The 23,959-nt window shown below is 32.0% G+C and overlaps 2 protein-coding genes across 3 annotated transcripts in view; one reads left to right on the top strand and one right to left on the bottom strand.

Moving 5' to 3' along the window:
* Nucleotides 1-6,961: 6,961 nt before the first annotated feature.
* LOC134694996 (islet cell autoantigen 1-like) overlaps nt 6,962-23,959 on the bottom strand; it is a 45,211-nt gene continuing 28,213 nt past the window's right edge. Inside the window, exons 11-13 of one of the 2 annotated variants that reach the window (XM_063556123.1) lie at nt 9,472-9,729; nt 8,484-8,560; nt 6,962-7,361 (exon numbers count right to left, since the gene is read on the bottom strand). In XM_063556123.1, coding sequence (XP_063412193.1) covers nt 7,254-7,361; nt 8,484-8,560; nt 9,472-9,729 — 443 coding nt within the window. In that variant the 3' untranslated portion in view covers nt 6,962-7,253. The remainder of the gene's footprint in view (nt 7,362-8,483; nt 8,561-9,471; nt 9,730-23,959) is intronic. The other variant, XM_063556122.1, reaches the window with a different exon arrangement.
* On the top strand, nt 18,800-23,804 carry LOC134694997 (uncharacterized). The gene is made up of 3 exons (XM_063556124.1): nt 18,800-20,681; nt 22,346-22,385; nt 23,568-23,804. Exon 1 carries the CDS (start codon nt 19,423-19,425, stop codon nt 20,677-20,679), a length of 1,257 nt encoding a protein of 418 aa, XP_063412194.1. The 5' UTR covers nt 18,800-19,422; the 3' UTR covers nt 20,680-20,681; nt 22,346-22,385; nt 23,568-23,804.

Genomic DNA, 23,959 nt, shown 5'->3' with positions numbered 1-23,959 from the left:
TTGTGCCTTACTATTTAAAGTGCCTTTTATTTTGTGTAATACAGTTGTGCCTTAACGAACAAATTTTATATTTATTTTGTTTTGCTAAAAACAGCAGATTACTAGGGAATGTAAATCAAGATGGCGTCTAAGTATGAGATTCAAGATTTTAAAGAGAGTATTCTCCCTTTGTTATGAATTTCAACAGTGAACAAAAATACAAATGGAGTCTCTTATCTTTCCCATCCGGAAATGTTCATGCTACTGGGATTAAAATAAGAATATTCTGTACCTTTATTTTAATTTGCGTTGAATAATTCTATTATGTAAATTAGTATTGATATTCATCAGGATATCAATGAAAAGTTACCCAAATAGTTGTAGAGCATAACCTCATGATGTGCTTATAGGAATATAACTTTAACTCTGTTCTGGATAGTAAAGGGATATAACTGAATTCTAAATAAGGGGAGATAATTGAAGTTATTAATAAGGGGAGACAATTGAAGTGATTTTGTTTTCATATATTTCCAACTTCAATACATTCATTAGATGTTTTAATTGAACTATTGATAAAAAAATCTGTTGCATATAAAATTTGAAGAATAGATAGGTTATAGGAATCACCTTGTCTATTTGTCTGCCTCTTTGCCCATTTGACTTTTAAGTGTTACCCTTGCTTACTTTTTAAAGGAACAAAACCATGTATAAAAATTTCAAAGAAAATCTGGGGTTCTGCTGATGAATATAAACGAAAAGTTACCCAAATAGTTGTAGAGCAATACCTCATGATGTGCACATAGGAATATCACTCTGTTCTAGATGGTAAATAAGGGGAGATAATTGAAGTTTTTAATAAGGGGTGATAATTGAAGTTCTTTATATGGGGATATAATTTAAGTTCTTAATAAGGGAAAATAATTGAAGATCTTAATAAGGGGTGATAATTGAAGTTCTTTATATGGTGATAATTGAAGTTCTTTATATGGGGATATAATTTAAGTTCTTAATAAGGGGAGATCATTGAAGTTCTCGATTCAATGTTGTGTTACGTCGTAAGAGTCTCTTGTAAGCATAACTCTTTCCAAATGGTTAGACTGATTTTGACAGAACTTTACACAGCTATGAATCACTACCTGAAGATATTCATTTTTTTCCTTGTACTGACTTTTACCAAAATATCAATTGTAATAAAAAAAATTACTGTTGAGGGAGACATGTCTTTAAACTTCAAAATATTCCTATTTGTATAACTTTCTCCATTTTATTTTTACAAAAAAACAAGGAGAAATGTTTTTTTTCAATATTCCTTGAAATTTCCAATTTTCAATTATTCCAATTTGTATAACTGTTTTATTAGATACTTATGTAGAACAAGGGACCAGTTTTGTATACTTTCAATTATTATTTTGTACACTTTCAGTTTTCAATATTGTTTAACTTTTCAATTATTCCAATTTGTATGACTATTTTATAAATAAGATACTTATGTAGAACAAGGGACCAGTCTTGTATATTTTCAGTTTTCATTATTTATCTACTTTCAGTTTCATTTTATGCCTGACTGACAAGCATTATGTATTCTCAACATTATTAAATATCATTAAGGAGGTAGACCTTGGTTAAGGGAAATAACTCTTAAAATCATCAGTATGTATGTGTCAACCATTTCATAAATATATTCTAAGCTTCAACGTTACATAGATTATTTCCAATCTGTTTCAGGCCAATGCTTAAAATACATTAATGAAACTTGACTTTTACAAGCGTATAACTGACTTAAAGAGTTGTCTCCCTGAAATAAGGTCTACCCCCTTAAATGCTTTAACAAATTCATTATTACATATCAGAGTTTATATTATCGTTAGACATTTATTGTTCTATATTTAGATGTGTTTGTTCTATATTTAGAAATTCTTTATTAACTGTTTTAGGATGATCTTTTTATTTCTATATAAAACCATCAAATTTTATCATGAATAAAATTTTAATAAAGATAACAGTTTATTGTTTTGTTTGTTTGTCATACAAGTGTTATTGACAGGATACAATTAAAATATTGGAAATTAAACAGACCTGACCAACCAACAATGACAAACTCCTCTAAGAAATAGACATTTTCTTGTTTTTTTAAAAGATTGATTAGACCATAATTTTTTCCTGTTTGAATGATTTTGCACTAGTAGTTCTTTGGCCCATTTATAGCTTGGTGTTTGATGTGAGCCATGGCTCCATATTGAAGGCCGTACTTTGACCTATAATGGTTTATAATGTTTATTCTTTAGTTTTCGCATGTTGTGTCATGTGTACTATTGTTTTTCTGTTTGTCTTTTTCATTTTTAGCCATGGCTTTGTCAGTTTGTGTAAGATTTATGAGTTTGACTGTCCCTTTGGTATCTCTCGTCCCTCTTTTACAAATTATGACTTGGATGCAGAGTTGTCTCATTGGCACTCACACCACATCTTCTTATCTATACTATATCTATATATTTTCTTTGTTTGACAGAGAAGCAGCAAATACAATACTAAATTCTAATTTGACCCTGTTAGGGATCAGACAAATGACCTTCAGCCCTAAGCTGACCATAGAGGTGTTACTAGGACAATATGTTTATGTGTCACTCCTTGCTATCAACATGACAATGTATACTTTCTTAATAGCAAAACATATTGATCACTATAATTTACCTGTTAAGGTGGTACCTAATACTACAGGGAGATAACTCTTTAAAAACAGCAGAACGTTTAAAAGACGTTGTGTTCATAAGGGAATATTAAGCTTCTCAATGATCAAAATAAGTGTTTGTCAAACTGCTATATAACCAGTGTAATTTTTCTGATTAAAAGGTTGGTTCAAATTTTTTGAAATTCTTATATTTTTGTCAGAGGGTCAAATTAAATACTTTGACAAAATTTTAAGAAAATTAAACGAGCCAAATTAATTTTAGTATAAGTGTTGGGTACCACCTTAATAGCAAAACATATTGATCACTATAATTTCCCTGTTAACTGTTACCAAAATGATGTCTTTTTATAGTCGTGATTAATAAGGTTTGAAGAGATAACCCTGCATACTTCAGTATCCATGCAGAAGAATCTACCAGGTGATTCCAGGACAATATTTGTGTGTCACTCCTTGATTAAGCTGTTAACATGACAAATAAATGTTTACTTTCTAAATAGAAAAACATGTCGACCACTATAAAATAATTACTTTGATGTAACCAGAATGTTGTCTTTTTATAGTCCTGATTACCGTTATAAGGTTTCACTAGCTTCTGCCACCAGAAGCTGTTGGTTTAATTGACTTATTTAATTTTAAATACTTTCTATTTTTACCATTTTTATGCCCCACCTATGATAGTAGAGGGGCATTATGTTTTCTGGTCTGTGCATTCATTCATCCGTTCGTCCGTCCATTCGTCCGTCGGTTCGTCCATCTGTCCCGCTTCAGGTTAAAGTTTTTGGTCAAGGTAGTTTTTGATGAAGTTGAAGTCCAATCAACTTGAAACTTAGTATACATGTGCCCTATGATATGATCTTTCTAATTTTAATGCCAAATTAGAGAATTTATTCAAATTTCACGGTCCACTAAACATAGAAAATGATAGTGCGAGTGGGACATCCGTGTACTGTGGACACATTCTTGTTTATTTTATTCTTTTAAACATGCTTAAAATAAATGAATTTCGAAGTATACATTAATCAACTTTATTTTGTCTTTGTATAATATATATAGCAACAACAGTTAAGATCATACATCAGTTTCTCCCCCAATTATCCCTCTTTCACATTTAGAACATTCTTATTCAATAAGACGTTTAATTAAATATCAATGTGTACCATAACAGAAAGAAGTTTTGTTGCTAGATTTGATTCTATAAATGTTAATATAAAACTAAACCTGAAAAAAGTCAATTTATTGAAACATCGCAATATAAAAAGGTCTTGAATTACTGAAGTTTCAGAAACATAAAAGAATGTGTGCAATTCTTATTGCAAATCTTTGGCCATTGGCAAATTTGCCAAATCCATTTATGCAATTGCAAAAAAAATTGACGAAATTTACTACTGAAATTATGAGTTAAGTATTTATTATATGGAGCCCCGTACTGTGCAAGTTTTCACATTACTATGTTATTAGAAAGTCACAGTCATTTCTAAATTAAAGGTAATATTTTCAGAAACGAAATGTTTTGATGTTGGTAGGCAATTCAGGTTTTAAGTTACTAGCTGTTAAGTTTTTACATGTATTGAAAATTGTCCAAATAAATTCTATGTATATTTTTTCTTAAATAAGATCTAAATACCTACTGACAAAAAAATTATAATGATCTATAACGTCTCTGAAATGGTGCAAAATACACCATGGCTTACCAAAAACATCTTATTAAATAAAAAAGACATTTATACATAACATATCTTTCAGAATATATAAATTAATAGTTTTTGGAAATAATATCTCATAACCACAAATAAATAAAATTAACAAGTACATAAATTCAGTCTTTAAAAAATATCTAATGACCACAAATAAAGTTAACAAGAACATAAACCAATCACAAAACAAAGGAATGTATATAAAGACAAAACAAAAATAAACAGTTTAACATGGAATGTATAATACATAAAACAAAACAGATAAATTAACAAGCAGATCATGTAGTCTATGCCGTAACATGAAGTAGATGTATGGAAGATGGTTTAATGTGATTTCTTAACAATGCCCCTTACTGGAACATGAAATTGCACATGTTATTGTGTTAATATAAAGATAAGGAGATGTGGTATGATTGCCATGGAGGGAATAAGAACCTAAAGATCTAGAAGAAATACATGTAAAAAGAATGTTTTGTCAGACATGTTTATGATGTATCAAAGAAAAATAAATATAAACAGTTGATTATTCAAACCTGAAGGGCAATAAATGTTATTGATAGTATCAAAATATTCATGTCATTTAAATAAAAATTAACAACTTTGCACATATATCATTACTCCTGGTAGAAGAATCTAGTAGTTAATGTACAGTATTTGAAAATACCATTGAAAATTAAATTTTACAACCTTGCTTGGTTATATTGTTCATTACTACATGTAAAAAATTGACCAAGTTTCCGTCTGTAATACTGTAAATTCAAAAATTATTGCGTGCATTTATTATTGCAATTATGTCATTTTAGGCTTAAATGCCATTTGAATTTTTACGATGTTGAGAAAAATCCTGTTAAATTCATATAAAATATTTCAAAATGCGAGTTTAAATTATTGCGTTTACAACTCCGTCGCATTTTTCGCAATAATAAAAACCTCGCATTAATTTCAGAATTTACAGTAATGTACCAAGCTCAGTGTCTAAAATCAATACTCGCCAAAAGGATCGTGAGAAATGAATTGGAAGAGTACAGATACTTGGGAACCAGCCATATGTTAACTTATTCGTAATATTTACTTTAGAAAAAATGAGCATTAAAAACTTAAAACATTTATACTCAAGAGCTTTGAAATTTTACCACAGGAAAATGTGGCATTACTTAAACTTACCACAACCAGGAGTTGATGAAAAGTACAATCGAGAAATGTTTACCATGTATAACGGTATAGCTAGTTATTTTCCCGGGGTGTAAATTTTCACTTATTTTCGCAGATATAACAAAATTGCCAAAATTAATTCCGCCAATTTAAAAATGGGCATGCAAAGGTATTGAAAGTTTTGAATCCGTCAAAATAATAATCGTCAAAATATTTTGTATACCTTATTCGATGAAAATCGTGAAATTTTACAACTACGAAAATAACCTGCTATACGGTACTATCAATGGTACATTTCAACTCCTTATTAAAATGCGTAGTTTACATAAGACTAAAAAACATGTGTAATCTGTGAACTCAATTAATATTGGGAATGTAATAAAATCTTTATCTTTTTAGACAAATTTTTAGAAGACACATTCTAAGTGTCTAAATTTTGAACCTATCTTGCAATTTTTGCAAATAATTTAATTGCATGTATCCAAAATCCCTCTTAATCTCCTTATGATGTTGAATTCTGACAGTTAAATATTTACATAACTAACATTTTTTATTTATAAAACAACTGAAGAACAAAAATAGATTTAATTTGTAGATAGACCATGCTTTTCTATGGCAGAAAGATAATACATGTTAAACACTGAAAAATTAATATTAACAAAATAAGATGGATTGAGAGACAGATTATTATCATTATGACAAAAATACAGATTCATTCGAATTTCAGATCTATACTGGTAAAAGACATCCACTTTATTTCATTTTTACGTCAATTTCAAAATATTTGTTTAAATACTACTTTACTAAATCATGGATTGCAAAATTAATACATGTACAAAGAAATAGCGTGGATTCATTTATTGTCATGGGTATACATTTTTTCATGGATTGAAGAATACTCTAAAAACAAAAATTATTGTGTGCTTTTAATATGATATCAATGAGATTTTTTGAAGAATGAACAAAATTGCAAGATTTATGTTGCAATTGCAGGACAACCTGCATAGATATATATGAATCACGTTTTAGAGTGCAAGTTCTTATTATTGTGATTGTAACCAAGTCACATTATTTGCATTAATAAAAACCTCACAATAATTTCTGAATTTACAGTACTCCTATAATACTGGATTCTTGATTTAGTGGTATTGTCAAAGTTTCCACACAATAGAAAACTGTAATATTGTTGAACATATATTTTTAATTAGTTCTTTGCCTCTATTCTTACAATCAACGAAAAATTGTCAGGCACCCGACAAATAATAATGAATCCAGTCAATAAAGTGTTAATTTGAATATTAAGGATATGTGAAATCTAAATCATAGTACATGTATAATGCTTTCTATCATTGTCTATTAATATCAAAAATCAATTATTTTGAATTTTTGGTTATTTTCTAGTTTACAGATCTTTTTGAACCAGGTTTGCCCTTGACTAGTCACATAAACCAAAAGTACCTTGAGAAAGAAATTCTTACATGTTTCGGGACACATTATTTTTATATTTATTTCATGGAATGATGTCTATGCTTTTTATAGTCAGGATAAAAGATGTCACATTTTATTTATTAATAGCTGGTAGAAATAACATAAAAAATACAGTCCTTCATACTACTTCTAAACAGACTCTTGAAAAAATGTAACAACAGGATTTCAATTATAATTGCACATGAAAACAACCATCAAGTCAGATTCTCTAGTTGGTCTTTAATCAGATCTTACAACTGGTCGTTAGTCAGATCCTAGAACTGGGCGTTGGACATATCTTCTTCTGTCTTACCAATGGCGTCAGGATTTGATAATGGATCAAGATCAGCAAAGAGGTTGAACCAGGCTGACATGTCTTGTCCCTAAAAAACAATATTGAAATAGATTATGTCTTGTCCTTGTTAAAAAATACAATATTAAAATAAATTATGGATATTTACAACATAGTTTTCTCGTTTGAATTTGTTTTACATTTGTCATCTCATGGTATTTTATAACTGACTACGCAGTTTGTGCTTTGCTCAATGTTGAAGGCTGTACAGTGACCTATTATAGTTGTTAATTTCTGTGTCATTTAGTCTCTTCTGGAAAGTTGTCTCATTGACAATCATACCACATCTTCTTTTTTATCAATGTTTACATAATCAAACATTAAGACTAATCTAACATGACACTGCCTCAGTGGTCACATGCATGTTAGCCTTCAAGTGGAGGAGGTTGAACCCTGGCCAGGTCAAACAAAAGTCTTTAAATTTGGAATTTTCTGCTTCTCTGCTGAGCACAATGGCATTTGGGAATTGGAGCAAAGATTGGTAGGTTCAGAGTCAGAATAATGTGTCATGGTAAGGTGACATATCTTCCTGCAGACTGTTACTTGTGAACTAGCACCAGCTCAGCACTCTGTTTAGTACAAAATAGGGTTAATATTTTCGCATTAACAAGGGGCGTAAAGGGGTGGTATCTGCATGGAGGAACACGAAATAAAATTGCAATTTCACTAAGAACGAAAATAACTCTTTACCACCATTGTTGAAGGCATTACAGTGACCTATAGTTGTTAATGTTTGTGTCATTTTGGTCTATTGTGGAGAGTTGTCTTATCTGCAATCATACCAAATCTTTTTTTTATAGTTGTTGTCTCATTCTGTTAAGATTGCTGCCTGACCTTGAATCGTTAGATTTTTGAATCATAGATGCTTCTCCATACTTTTTTATTTATAAATTGAAGGTTTCTTTTTGTAATATGTTGGGACTGTGAAAGCATTGATCAAATCATATTTTTATAAAGCACTTTTTGCCAATCAGAAGTAAAGCTTTTTGTGAAACATCATCAATGAAATTATTCTGAATTGAAGGTAGGCTAAATATTCTTATATCATTTCAATTAAAAATCATGAAAGCCTTAAGGAAAGGACAACACTCATTTACACTTATTTTTAAATCTTATTTCATGAAAGCATTGTTCTCACAATAATATAACAAACCTTCTTTTTCTGTGATTTTGCTTTGGGTTGTTGAGGATTTTGACCAGTGGCCATTTTATTGCCTTGTTGTGGTTCACCTAAATAATGAAAAGAATCAAATTAATCACATGTTATTGTTAATTAACATGGTCTAAAGAATTATTATTCATTCACACCTTAATGTAACTTAGCACTGCTCTGACATCATAGAATTTGTAAAGTTATTCTACATTGATCTCATTTATATTTTGTTCGTCACTTCTGTATTTTTTTCTTATCTCTATTTGAACATTTTCACTTCTTGCGCAAGTATAAAGCCTTTGATGGTCTTCAATAATATGTTTAATCAGAGTTCGCATATCTTTTTATCCCTGGTGGTCCTTGAAAAAAATCTGCTGGTGCTCAATATTATTTCTATTGAAAAATACTAAAATTGTGTCAGTCCTTTGTAATATTTTGGTGGTAAAATACGTAGGACCACCACTTTTCGTGAACTCTGAGTTTTATGATAAAGTGTGCTCACTTTATACTGTGATGGATGTATAAAAACCAAACCACCTTTGCTCTGATTGAGGATGTTAAAATCTGAGGGTTAATGTATGGAGAACACCACACTCCCTGAAAATTAAAAACAATCTCGGTGTTTGTTTATGACCTACTGTAAATTCAGAAATACTTGCGTGCATTTATTATTGTTATCTTGTTTTATCTCATAAATGCATGTTTCAGACTTTCAGTGTGTGTTTAACTTATTAAATGTTTAATAGAACTTTTGTGCTTCATGCTTATATACTGATATGAAACTCTTGCTTTAATTTATGAGTGCATGAATTGATATGTATGTTATGTTCTATTTATTTCTCTGTCGGTTTTAAAAGCTGATGTCGGGATTTAATTTTTTAAAATTCGAGACCTCAGGATTTCATGTTTTTAAGCCCGGGAATTCAGTATGAGGACCCCTCTGACCCCCCGCAATAAAGATAATAATATAAAATTGGCATTAGCATACCTTGTGAAAGATTGATACCCGACATTTCTTTGTTCAAGTCTAATAAATTTGAAGGCATAAATTCAGCATGCTGTTCTGTTTCACTCCCTTGGTTGGTTGCCATGGTAGTGGCTGTTCTACCATCTCCAAACACAGCCTGCCATTCGGCACTGAATTCATCCTCCTCTGTAGATGGAGCATTCAGAATCTCGTTCAATATTGTCATGTCATCTTTATCTGTGTCATCAGGGTCAAGGTCGTCTGACAATAAATCTTTATCTGAAATGAAAATATTGTTTTAAACTTAAATAATTATCGCAAAGACTAAATATTCTGTCTTTTTCAAATTTTGTTAATGTCTTCTAAAGATAAAGAATTCAAAGAATAATGTTTTGAATTTTCTTCACCATCTTTTTCTAATTTAAAGTCATAAGAAACCTCAAATCAAAAAAAATAATGCATATGTTTTTTATAACTCAATGGATACTTTTCATTATAAAACTTATGTACATATACTTTTTTCTGAAGAAAATTCTTTAATTTATTCATATTTAGAAGAAGTTTACTTTATTTTAATTGCTTGCTTCCAGCAACCAATTCCCCGACATATTTTCCGTATGCAAAGTGACCTCAGTGTGACCCATCTCGTAAAAATCTGGTGATCTCAATACGCATGGATGTCCTTAAAATAAACTATTATCTGAATTCACATGTTAAACACGTGCTCTCTTTCCATGCTTTTTTGTTTATTTTTTGTCGATTGTTGACAAACAGGTGACCATCGTTAAACTTCGGCTTCAAAACAAGAACTTTAATTACCTGCCATATTTTCGCAACAACACTGACCGATTGAAAAAAAAATTGAAGATTATACGAAATTTACACGAAAAAGATGATAAATTCGTGCACAGAAGACTAAGTTTATGATATTTGTATGCATTGGTTCAAGAATTGGAAGAACATAATTTTTCACCGGTCACTCGTTTCTTATGACTTTAAGATGAAAAATAAAAGTTTTAAGAACTCTATTGAGAAGGAATTTTTTTTCAATATAATTATTCAGCATTATCAAAATAACTTTAACTCTTTATCTATCTTAAATTCCCTACTATAAACTCAAAACATTTTATATATACATGTATATAAAATGAAAATGACACATTATTTATAAAATCTGAAATAATCTCCATCAGAAACACTCGAACGCAAACATTTGAAAGCCACAGATGTACATGAATAAGTAAACAGTATCCATTAATTTTAAAACAAATCTGAAATCTGAAATTAAGGATTCAAAATTTCCTTGTACAGTGAAAACTGTCTATATTGAGGTTTGACTATAAATGAATTCATTCTCATTGTATTTTACTGTCTGACTATTTACTACTTTTAATATCTATGAATTTTAATCTACACTTCAAACATTTTTTCGTTAGCCTTTATTTTCACCATAATAGCCGAAATATTGAGTCCAGGTATTTAAATCATTCAAAAAGTAAAATCATTTCTATTTCATATTTTGTAACAAAAGAAATATTTGAATGTGATATTCAAAATATAACAAAATCACCTAAGACTCATTCTGCATTCATAAATCACAAAATCATTTTAGAGTTAATAAATAACTCTTGTCAAAAAGTTCTTATATTTAAATGCATAAAAATGTCTGGAAAATCAGAAGATTATTAACATTCTGTTGTACTTTTCTGGAGTGAGAAAAAAATCCAGGATTTAAACAAAATGCAACAATTTATATAATAAAAAAAAAAGAATTAACTTATCATAAAGTTAAGTTTTTACAATAATGCTATAATGATCATATTGTTATTTGGTTTCAATCGTCTTTCATTCAGAATAGGAATAGCTTTTTTCATGGTTTCAATAATTCTTATGGTAATTTATTATTTTTTGGTAATATTTCGGTTATGCAATTTTCATTTCTATCAAAAACTTTTTTTTAATATTTCAAAACAATCAAAGCGCGAAAGCGCTGTAAAGGCAGTTAATTACAGGTTGTGTGTATTTCTAGTCCAGTTATCAGGTTATATCATTATCTTCCATAGAACAGAGGTGGTTTGTAGAATTTAAGATTTAGAGTTCTTTTGTACCTAGTTCACCTATATCTATAGTCTACTGTTTACAGTATATTTTTTGTGCCTCGCCATGAAATGCATTTTTAGCCATGGCCTTGTCAGTTTGCTTTAAATTTATGAGTTTGACTGTCCCTTTGGTGTCTTTCGTCCCTCTTCTTTAGACATAAAAGAACTTTTCCTTTTCAATATAAATAGACTATTTTTAATTATTGATTGTATACGCATATTCTATGACTCCCATAAAAAATAGTTCACAAAGATTGACTAGTCTCTGTACTGTGTGTATAGCAAGAACATCAAGTAAAATGTAACATAATGGTAAATGTACATAGTAACATGTCAACTTTTTTGATGACCATACCTGCCAACTGTCAGTATTTGCAGAGTATTTCCTCCATCGAGCTCCAGGCTCCCAAATGGAAATTTTGTAAGAGCAATTTTGTCGACTATTTAAAGAAAACAATTAATTCAACAATGGCTATAAGCGTGTTAATGCAAGAAGAAGCCAAAAACCATATTAGAATATATTTGAAGGGAATCCATGACAATCGCCCCATTAGCAAATAGCCCCACTTTTTCACTAACTCGCCCCACTTTAAAAAAAAACTGCCCCAACCTGGATTACCAAATCGCCCCACTTGTGAACTGTGATAAATCCTGTTAATATTACTCCTGCCAACTCGCCCCACCTAATAGAAAACGATAATATCTAGATAAATATATTATTAACCAGGAAGAATTTAGTAATGCCAACTCGCCCCACTTATGTAAAAAGATGTTATACCGTTGTATATAAGTTAAATTCTGTTAATATTACTCCTGCCAACTGGTCCCACCTAATGGAAATCGGTGAAATCTAGATAAATATATTATTAACCAGGATGAATTTAGTAATGCCAACTCGCCCCACGTATGGAAAAAGATGTTATCCCATTGAATATAAGTTCAATTCCTTATATTGCCTTATGATACAATTAACAGGTTTCTTTTCAATTGTTATGCAAATAACTAAGCTTCAAAACTTACATTTATTCTTCAACAATCAGTTTTTTTTTAGAATTATAATTTCTGTATATATCAATAATAGTAATTAAATTAATTTTCGGTTTGTTTGTATTCTGTGTAGATTAGTTTTCATTAAAGTGGTGCGAGTTTTTATTTTTAATTATTTATATATATATTAATCTAAAAATTACCGTTTTTTTATAAGTAGGGCGAGTTGGCAGGAGTAATATTAAACAGGGTTCTCGCTAAGGCAAGTCCATGAGTCCTGGACTCATCAAAATCTGTCTGGACTCACCATTTTCAAAACTGGTGAGTCCACAAATACATCAATATTGAAATATTTTGTATAAACTGAACACAGTTACCATGACTCACCGTGGCCAAAATGACGAGTCCCTGGACTCGCCTTCAAAAATCCTTAGCGAGAACCCTGATTTAACATGATTTAACCAATTTCACATGTGGGGCGAGTTGGCAGGAGTAATATTTAACATGATTTAACCAATTTCACATGTGGGGCAATTTGATAAATCAGTTTGTGGTGTTTTTTTAAAAAGTGGGGCGATTAGCCAGTGGGGCGACTTGTCCTTCTTCCATTTGAAGGCCCCCTTGAAGGTTTTGTATGACTTTATGAACCATCTTTCACGTAAAACCCCCATGTGCATTTTGAAAAGTTGGCAGATATGTTTCTAACTCCAGGCAAAATCTACCGGTATGAATGAAAAAGAAGTTTTCAATTAAGGCTCTGTGGCCATAACAGCTGTCTCATTAGCATTTCAACCACTTCCCATATTTGCAATTAAAACAATAGAAGAAAATTGTTCAACGCAAAAACAAAACTTACTTGTAAATATGAAATTCTCTTTACGGTATTAGTTTTTCTCATTGTTTGAGATTGTACAGTAGTACCTGTAACTGCTTATACCTATTTCTTATTCACTTTTGCTTGATAAACTCACTATATATCATATACATTGTACCATATGTATTTTTATATGCATTCCAATAACATGAAAAATTGTAATTCAATTCTATATACCAAAGCAAAATGAACTGCACCACTTTCATTCACTAGTATGCATCTTTTGGCAAAATACAAGTTCTTAGATGACACAATTAATATAATATATATTTATTGATAAAAAAATAAAATTTAGTATACAACTCTTTAACAGGTATAAAAAAAGCACAGCTGTGTCATAAATTGTGAAATCTGTGCTGAAAACATAGACATTGATGGTATTTGAGTAATTCCATATGTGAAGCTCAACATTAGCTCGTCAGTTGGTGGTGGACAGTTATAGTTCCTTTCTGCAGGCTAGGATGAATGACTTTTCAGGAAAACCAATTTCACAAATCAAAACTTTCCTCTAGATTTCTCCTACAATAATCATCCAGTTTAGTTCTTTTGTTTTAATTGGACACCATCCTGATTTTTAATTTTGCAAACCATTCAGTCTCTTGCTTGCAAATGGTGCATGAAAATAGGATGGGTATGGCAGTAGACAAGTCTCTTTAAAGTGGGTTTGTGCCCTGAAAAAAAGTTTTATAACTTAAGTTTAATTGAAACTTGTGCAACACATATACCTAAATAACTATATAACATAGAAGAGAGCATCATTCGTGTCAATGTTTTGTTCCTGTTTACATTGTCATTGATATTTTTTCAGAAAGCCTGAGGCATAGCTCATGAATTCCTGTCATTAGACATTTCATCCTAAATTAACATAATTACTGCTAGAATAATTATCTGTATGATATACGTACACTATCATTGTACAGCCCAAGTCTTCAGTATATATAATTGTTGCATTCATTCACTCCTGTGTTCAGTCGTTCAAAAATATTTAAACATCAACAAATGAACTTTAATAAGGACAAGAAAACACTAGAAAAGATACGTACGCAGCAGTTAGTAATCATCAAAAATCTGATGGATAACCGGATACCATAAGAAGAAGTACATACAACCCGTGTTTAAGTGTATTTGAAAGAGAAATAAATCTGGTTAAACTATGTAAAAAGGAGAAATATATCTGGTTAAACGATGTATAAAGGAGGAAAAAATTGTAGATATTGCATTACGATGCGTTCTACCTAATAGCACGTGGATATGTTTACATATTTAGACTTGACCCAGTATGACCCGTACCTTGTAGGTCACCGCCGTCGTTTAACTGTTTAAACACTTGACTACAGTTGTGTATAAGCTAGACAATAAAAAGCTTAAGCCTGTACTATTTGTGTGAAGTAAATGTGTTTGTTCTGTACATTTAAATTGTTTTACCTGATAACAAGGACGTATATCTATCCGTTTCCTTCTCAATTCACTTTGTCAAATTCTTCGAGCTTCTTCAAAACATACGTATTACTGCGCCCGGAAGTGAAAAAAATATGAGAAATCCTCGTAAAATAATGCTATTTTCAATTTTGTTGAATCCATTTTGTTTTATTATTATACAAAGATAAAAAAAAAGTTACGATTAATTATGAATTTGCATATCATTATACGGAACGTTTATGGACTATTTTTTAAGTCGGTCATTTTGGCGGGAAATCATGTACACATACACACGTAGATTGGCTGGTACCCGATTGTAATGTTACACATCAAATATATCAAATAGCTAATACCCGGAACGTAGTACAGGGAACCAGGATAATAAGTAGACAACATACATAACTAATACCGAAATTGAAAAGGCTTTACGGTTTCTCGTTTAAAACCGAATTCCGCTTTGAATTATAGAAGATGTAATATAAATCATGTTCAGTCGACTTTTCATTGTTATATCAACGTCTGAACTAGTTAAAGAATCTTTATATGTCAGATAACACTTGAAATTGACCCGACCTCTTTCCTCACGGAATATACAAATAATGATAGTTTGTAGTCAGGTTGACTGCTTATAATGCAAAATACACACTAATAGCAAGTTCTACAAAACGAACAATACACACTGATCGTTTCTTTAGTCCCCAATGTAAATGAACGAAACAAAAACCATATCATACCATAAAAAGAAGAGGAGAAATTCGAACATTTCCGGATCTATTTCTGGCCAAAAGACCCCCAGCAAAGACTGAGTATGAAAAGATGAACCTCATGACTTAAAAGTCAGGCCTTAAAGCACTGCCTTTAAAAATGGATAGATCTAGCTATTTGCTATCACTGCACAAGATTGAATATTTTTAAAAACACTCAGATACATACTATTAAATATGAATGTTGTTACATTTCAATTTAATTTTATTTGCAATAACCCCGCCTATAAATACAATTTACAAAAACATAACTTTATCAAATGAGATTTAAATCCCATTCAAAGCTATTATGTAATCTTTTTACATGCTGTGAAATTCATTTCACATAAATTCATTACATCTTAGTTTGTTTTGTGGTTGTGTAGGTGGTTTATATTACATGACTTTAACTTTCTTAAAGCAAAAGTTCCAAGTATAAAAATAAGGTGGTATGATTGCAACTGAGAAAACTATCCACATGATATCAAAAAAAAAGTTATCAAGTATAGACCCCTCTATATACAGCCTTCATCAATGAGAACCAGATGCTCCGCAGGGCGTAGCTTTATACGACCGCAGAGGTTGAACCCTGAACGGTTGGGGCAAGTATGGACACAACATTCAAGCTGGATTCCGCTCTAAATTTGGATTGTGATTAAATAGTTGACACAGCATAGGTTTCTGACACAGAATGAATGTATTCAAATGAACTTAAAATTTTTGTTTTCTCTTAGAGCAATTCACTATGCTGTTGAATATTAATCCTCTCAAAAAAATGTTTAAAGAATTTTTTTTATGAAATTTCAAATGAGAAAAATTGAACCCAATTTTTTAATCACATCCCCCTTTCCCTTATTCCAAAACTAATTTCAATTAAAATATTCTAATGGAGTTTGCAACAATTACTACTCATTTAAATACATCATAAAATATTAAGATGTAAAAAAACTGCTTGTTATCACTGAATGGTAAAGATTATTTAAATTTATCAGTTGGTAGTAAAAAGTGAATATACATTGTATATTGTATATAACAAAGATTTAAGTTGATTCTGGACAAAGAAAGATAACTCCAATTAAAAAAATTTCTTGCAGATATTTCTTGCTTACTATACTGGACAAAGAAAGATAACTCTTAATTAAAAAAAAATTTGCTATTTCACAATATTGTGAAATTAGATATTTCTTGCCATTGCACAATACTGTGAAAAGATTGCTATTGCACAATACTTAATATAATAATTTTAGATCCTGATTTGGACCAACTTGAAAACTGGGCCCATAATCAAAAATCTAAGTACATGTTTAGATTCAGCATATCAAAGAGGCCCAAGAATTTAATTTTTGTTAAAATCAAACTTTAGTTTAATTTTTGACCCTTTGCACTTTAATTTAGACCAATTTTAAAACTGGACCAAAAACTAAGAATCTACATACACAGTTAGATTTGGCATATCAAAGAACCCCAGTTATTCAATTTTTGATGATATCAAACAATGTTTAATTTTGGACCTGGATTTGGGCCAACTTGAAAACTGGGCCAATAATCAAAAATCTAAGTACATTTTTAGATTCAGCATATCAAAGAACCCCAAGGTTTCAATTTTTGTTAAAATCAAACTAAGTTTAATTTTGGACCCTTTGGACCTTAATGTAGACCTATTTGAAAACGGGACCAAAAATTAAGAATCTACATACACAGTTAGATTCGGCATATTAAAGAACCCCAATTATTCAATTTTGATGAAATCAAACAAAGTTTAATTTTGGACCCTTTGGGCCCCTTTTTCCTTAACTGTTGGGACCAAAACTCCCAAAATCAATACCAACCTTCCTTTCATAGTCATAAACCTTGTGTTTAAATTTCATAGATTTCTATTTACTTATACTAACGCTATGGTGCGAAAACCAAGAAAAATGCTTATTTGGGTCCCTTTTTGGCCCCTAATTCCTAAACTGTTGGGACCGAAACTCCCAAAATCAATACCAACCTTCCTTTTGTGGTCATAAACATTGTGTTTAAATTTCATTGATTTCTATTTACTTTAACTAAAGTTATTGTGCGAAAACCAAGAATAATGCTTATTTGGGCCCTTTTTTGGCCCCTAATTCCTAAACTGTTGAAACCAAAACTCCCAAAATCAATCCCAACCTTTCTTTTGTGGTCATAAACTTTGTGTCAAAATTTCATAGATTTCTATTAACTTTAACTAAAGTTATAGTGCGAAAACCAAGAAAATGCTTATTTGGGCCCTTTTTGGCCCCTAATTCCTAAAATGTTGGGACCAAAACTCCCAAAATCAATACCAGCCTTCCTTTTATGGTCATAAACCTTGTGTTAAAATTTCATAGATTTCTATTCACTTTTACTAAAGTTAGAGTGCGAAAACTAAAAGTATTCGGACGACGACGACGACGACGACGACGACGACGACGACGACGACGACGACGACGACGACGACGACGACGACGACGCCAACGTGATAGCAATATACGACGAAATTTTTTTCAAAATTTGCGGTCGTATAAAAAAACAAAATAATATAATTGACCAAGGCTGATATATGAAAAAGGTGAACAAATCTAATGAGAAAACAATCGACCCAATTTATAACAAAACAGTTTGCTTATAAGCACACAACACGAAGAAGCAAGAACCAAAACTGGTCTTCACAGTCATTACACTTGTCCTCCTGTGTAATGTTGGACTCTTATAAACAAGGCTTTTTCAACTGATTTTTATAGTTTGTTCTTATGTTGTACTGTTATAACACTGTCCCAGGTTAGGGGGAGGGTTGGGATCCCGCTAACATGTTTAACCCCGCCACATTATTTATGTTTGTGCCTGTCCCAAGTCAGGAGCCTGTAATTCAGTGGATGTAGTTTGTGTATGTGTTACATATTTGTTTTTCTTTCATTTTTTTATATGAATAAGGCAGTTAGTTTTTTTCGTTTGAATTGTTTTACATTGTATTATCGTGGCCTTTAATAGTTGACTATACAGTATGAGCTTTGCTCATTGTTGAAGGCCGTACGGTGACCTATAGTTGTTAATGTCTGTGTCATTCTATTACAGAAGCCTACAGCTTCTTGGTTAAAGATGAATATCTTATTCTACAGGCTAGTAACGACGTTGTTTTACAGTTGAGTGATTTTAAATCATAATCACCTGTACAAATCCACTCATGCGTGCATATATAAACCCGTGCACACCTGTATTTGATGAGGGTTTATTGCTAGATGGTCAACGACATACTACTAAGATGACAGAAACCAATCCATGCCGTACAGAGAGACGTAGTAGTTGGCGTACCCGCGTTAACATGCCTCCAAAACCATTGTCTATTATGGGGAGTGTCATGCCGATTAACGTCCGAGGGCTGTATCCTAGGCTGTTGGGTGATACGACCTTCATTTTCCTGCCTCACGGCTTGGGTCCTGATAACGCTTCCTGTCATCTTTAGAACTACGTCCACGATTCATCTACCAGTACTCCATCATCGAGGCTAGCGGGCTGCCAAGCTGACCAAACTGGCCCTGAAAGCAGCCGTTGTGAAGAAGTAAAATCCAAAATAGTCAACAAACCAAAAACAACTCACCAAAACCAAGATGGCGGCCTCCATTCGGCGTCCTTTGCTACCCGTTCCTGACCCACGGCACAAAACATTTAAATGCTCACCAATCGTCTTCGGGCACCGAGCCGACCGTGCGAGGGCTGAAAAGCCAGTCAAGGTCGTTAAACACTTCCATATATATATTCTGCCTCATTTTATTCTAAGGCTAGAACGAGTAAAGTAAAGTAAAAATAAAATTGCTGAATCAGCAGACACGACTCGTGTCTATACTTTATAATGTCTAGTACTGAAGACTCCGACTCGGGTCTTTCCCAGTCCAGCCAAGTGGCGGCGGACATTATGTCCATTCTGGCTTCGGGGGACGAAGCTAGTTTCTCTGGGTTTTCTGCAGTGGCTGATGAGTCAGTACACTTCTCACCACCCAAAAAGAGACAATTAAAGTCGGTCGTGGTTCCCCCAGAAAGTGTTAAGAAATTAAAGAAAACTAGCACAAGTAAACAAAACAATGAAAGAGGCCCGGGTAAGGGACCTGGCAAGAACAAGAAAGGAAAGGCTCCCGTAAAACGGGGAAACATTACAAAACCTTCAGATAAAGATAAAGAAAGAGAAGATGAATTCAGAAGAATTTATTCTAAACTAGAACTCTTGTTAGACAGGCAAAATAGTAATGCCGACAGATATGAAGTAGCGAGTGCACCGGAACACCCGGTTGCACCGGAAGATGACGAAGGTGAAGGTGAAGTTGACTTTAGTCAATATGACATTTTTGGAAACAATGCAGATGATGAGTTTGAATCAGAGGTAAACAGCGAGGAAGAGTTCGCTTATGCTATACCAAAAATTTTTGAAGATGATGACAAGTTTGGTGACGAAACACATAAGAGTATCGCTGCTCTTGTAAACGCTGTGACAAATCGTAAGTCTGTTATTACAGAAATAGCTAAGGATTATAAAGTTCCTTCAAATAGCAAGTCTTTGGCACCTCCTAAAGTTAATCCTGAGATTTGGCATCTATTGAATCGCCAAGCCAGAAGTGATGATCTGTCATTTCAGACCATACAAAGGATCTTGGGTTTTGGCATTGTACCAGTAATACGTACTGCAGAAGCACTGACGAAACCAGATGCAGTAAAAACGGTGGCTAAAATGAGGGTCAACATTAATAATGCCCTGTCAATGCTTTGTGCAGCATTTTTTGAAATATCATATGTTAGACGCATGACACTGAAAAACAATATGGATCAGAAGTACCATCAACTGTGTACAAGACATTTAGACGTTACCGAATATTTGTTCGGAGATGATGTGTCCAAGAAAGTTAAAGATATTAATGATGCCCAGAAGATGAAGGGAGTTGTAAACACAGCTACTTCAAAAAACTGGAGACAAGGGGGTTGCAGCTATGGTTGCCCCCCAGGTATAAACAGGGGCAGAGGAAGATACCAAAACAACAATTATGGCCAAAGAGGCATGAGAAACTCCCGCTACAGAGGGAGAGCTGGTTACAGAAACCAAAGAGGCAGGAGATATTAGAGGTAAAAAATCTATCTCCCACTTTTATAGCTGGGTCTATTCGTTTTGGTTTACATAATTGGGAAAAAATATCATACGATCCTTGGATTCTTAGTCTAGTTCAAAACGGTTATGAAATTGAATTTGAAAATAAACCGGTTCAATTTTTTATGCCAAAAATTATGAATTTTGACAAAACTGAAATAGAACTAATTGATAATGAAATTCAAATTTTATTGTCAAAAAGTGCAATACAAATTTCGAATCATGAGAAAGATGAATTTATATCAAATATTTTTCTTGTTCAGAAGAAGAATGGGAAATATAGGCCTGTAATTAATTTGAAAGGTCTGAATCAATATGTGAAATATTTTCATTTCAAACAGGAAAATTTACAGTCTGTTCTGTTGAATATTAGCAAGAATGATTATTTTACATCAATAGATTTATGCGATGCATATTTTTCAATTTCAATGAACAAAAAATGTAGAAAATATTTGAAATTTGTTTGGAAAGATCAGATTTATGAATTTACTTGTCTTTGTTTTGGGTTAGCAAGTGCACCTAGAATTTTTACAAAACTTATGAAAGTAGTTTTTTCTCATATAAGGAACCAAGGAGTAGGGTCTTTTTTCTACATAGATGATTCATTATTACATAGTCCCTATGAGAACATTTGTTATGAAAATACTGTCATGTTGAGAAATCTGTTACACTCTCTAGGGTTCTTAGTAAATAAAGAAAAATCAGTATTCATTCCAACACAGAGAATAATTTTTCTAGGATATTTGATTGATTCTGTGCAATTTAAAGTTTTTCTGACAGAAGAAAAAATACAAAAGATTTTGAAAAGTGCAAACAAAATCTATAGTCTATACAATCCTGTTATCAGGGAAGTAAGTTCTTTAATAGGTTTATTTACTTCAGCTTCATGTGCAGTTTTATTAGCACCAATTTTTCATAGATATTTAGATATTGAGAAAACTTTAGCTTTGAGCAAAAACAATGACAATTATGATGGTATCATGAGTCTCTCCGAGAATTCAAGAAATGAAATTTTATGGTGGATTAAAAATGTAGATAGGAATGAAGGGAAAAGTATAAGCTTTGGTACTCCTACTGAGTATATTGAAACTGACGCTTCTAAAATTGGATGGGGAGCGGTTTATGGTAAAAATAAGACTCAAGGAAGATGGATGAAATCTGAAAGCATTTCACACATTAATATATTAGAACTTTTAGCTATAAAATATGCATTTTTTTCATTAGGAAAAAACATTTCAAATTCTCATATTTGCATTAAATCTGATAGCTCTACAGCAGTTCAATATATAAATAACATGGGAGGTAGTGTTGTAGCACTGTTGGAAGTAGTAAGAGAAATATGGTTCTGGGCTGCTGATAAAAACAATTTTATAACAGCAGTCCATATTGCAGGGAAAGATAATATTACTCCTGATCAATTGTCAAGAAATTTTAGTGACTCTTCTGAATGGAAGTTGAAAGAAAATATATTTAGAAATATTTGTGGGCATTTCTTTCAACCAAATATTGATTTATTTGCTTCTAGACTTAATAAACAGTTAAGTAAATATGTCTCATGGTTTCCAGATCCAGATGCTATGGCTTCTGATGCTTTTTCTTTCTCTTGGAAAAATTATTTACCATATGTTTTTCCTCCTTTCAGTATCATAGCAAGAATTTTGAACAAGGTAGAAGAGGAACAGGTGAGAATGGTTTTAATGATAGTTCCAACATGGCCATCCCAACCTTGGTTTCCAAGATTATTGAATTGTTTGGTCGATTATCCTGTTATTCTCCCTTTTTGTCAAGATCTTTTAAGACTTGTACACAACAATCAAAAGCACCCGCTAAACATGAGAAAGTTATTCCTAGTCGCTTGTGTAGTATCAGGCATTCCCTCCAAAAGAAGGGAATTTCAAAATCAGCTAGAAACATCATCACTCAGTCATGGAGAGTCTCTACCTCGCGACAATATGAATATAGTTGGCGGAAATGGTATCTTTGGTGTAATACACAAAAAATCAATACCACTTCACCAAATGAAGTACAAGTATTGAATTTTCTCGCTAGACTCTATGATGATGGCAAATCTTATAGTTGCATTAATATGAACAAATGTTCTATTGGCCAGACTCTGGCATCAATTGGCTGTAATACAGTAATCAATAGTAATCTCATTTCCAGATTTATGAAAGGAATTTTTAATGCAAGACCACCTTTGCCTAAATATTCCATCACATGGGATGTTGGTAAAGTTGTTCATTATTTAGAAACTTTATTTCCACTGGAAAGTTTAAGTCTCAAGATGTTAACTTTAAAAATTGCAACTTTATTAGCTTTAACTACTGCTCAAAGAGCTCAAACTTTGACAAATTTGAATTTGAATTACATGGAAACATCTAGTAAAACTGTTGTTTTTACTATGAACTGTTTACAAAAAACAGACAGAATTGGTAGGATTAACCAGAACATAACTCTGGATGCATACAAGAAAAAAGAACTTTGCCCAGTATACACATTAAAATATTATTTGAAGGCTACCAAAAAATTGCGCAAAGATGATTATCTCCTGGTGTCTTTTAGAACATGGCGTAAAATATCAACCTCAACTTTAGCTCGATGGTTAAAAATTGTCTTGACTTCATCTGGTATTGATGTTACAAAATTTCAGGCGCATTCTTTCAGAGGCGCCTCTACATCTGCAGCTTTTAGTGCTGGTATCACTCTAGATATAATTATGAAAACAGCAAATTGGAAATCTGCAAAAACATTTAAGAAATTTTATCTAAGAGAGGTTGAAGCTAAAAGAGGTGTAAAGACAGGTAAAAAGAAATTTATTAATGCTGTTTTGTCTGTTTAATGTCAACCTAAATAATATTTTACAGGAGTTCCATTCTTACAGAAACCGATAACATTGTACGTGGATTGACCAGAGCCGTCGATTTTTCCAGGATTGTGTTCATGGTGTTGTGTTGGATATATAAATGAACTTTATGGACTTTGTGTCATGATTATGTGATTATGATAATTGTAATATTTTATGACAGCATTAAATGTGGATGTTTCAAATCTTATATTTGTGGCCATTTTTATCTCATTTAATTGATCTCTTTGCTTTAAAGATTCATCTTTAACCAAGAAGCTGTAGGCTTCTGTAATAGAATGGACCATCATCCAAACATCCATAGGATGTGATGGATGATGGACATTCTGTAAGGCTTCGCGGGTTAAAGACCCGCCCTTGATTTATGGCCCACCCATTTTATATACAATTAAA

The sequence above is a fragment of the Mytilus trossulus genome, chromosome 13 (genome assembly GCF_036588685.1).
Source record: "Mytilus trossulus isolate FHL-02 chromosome 13, PNRI_Mtr1.1.1.hap1, whole genome shotgun sequence".
NCBI lineage: Eukaryota > Metazoa > Mollusca > Bivalvia > Mytilida > Mytilidae > Mytilus > Mytilus trossulus.
Note: the sequence above shows the minus strand (reverse complement) of the source record. Positions and strands in the feature narration are given on the sequence as shown.

Bases quoted from the DNA above. Each gene is read 5' to 3' on its own strand.
- LOC134694997 (XM_063556124.1), top strand. From the start codon at position 19,423: ATGTCTAGTACTGAAGACTCCGACTCGGGTCTTTCCCAGTCCAGCCAA.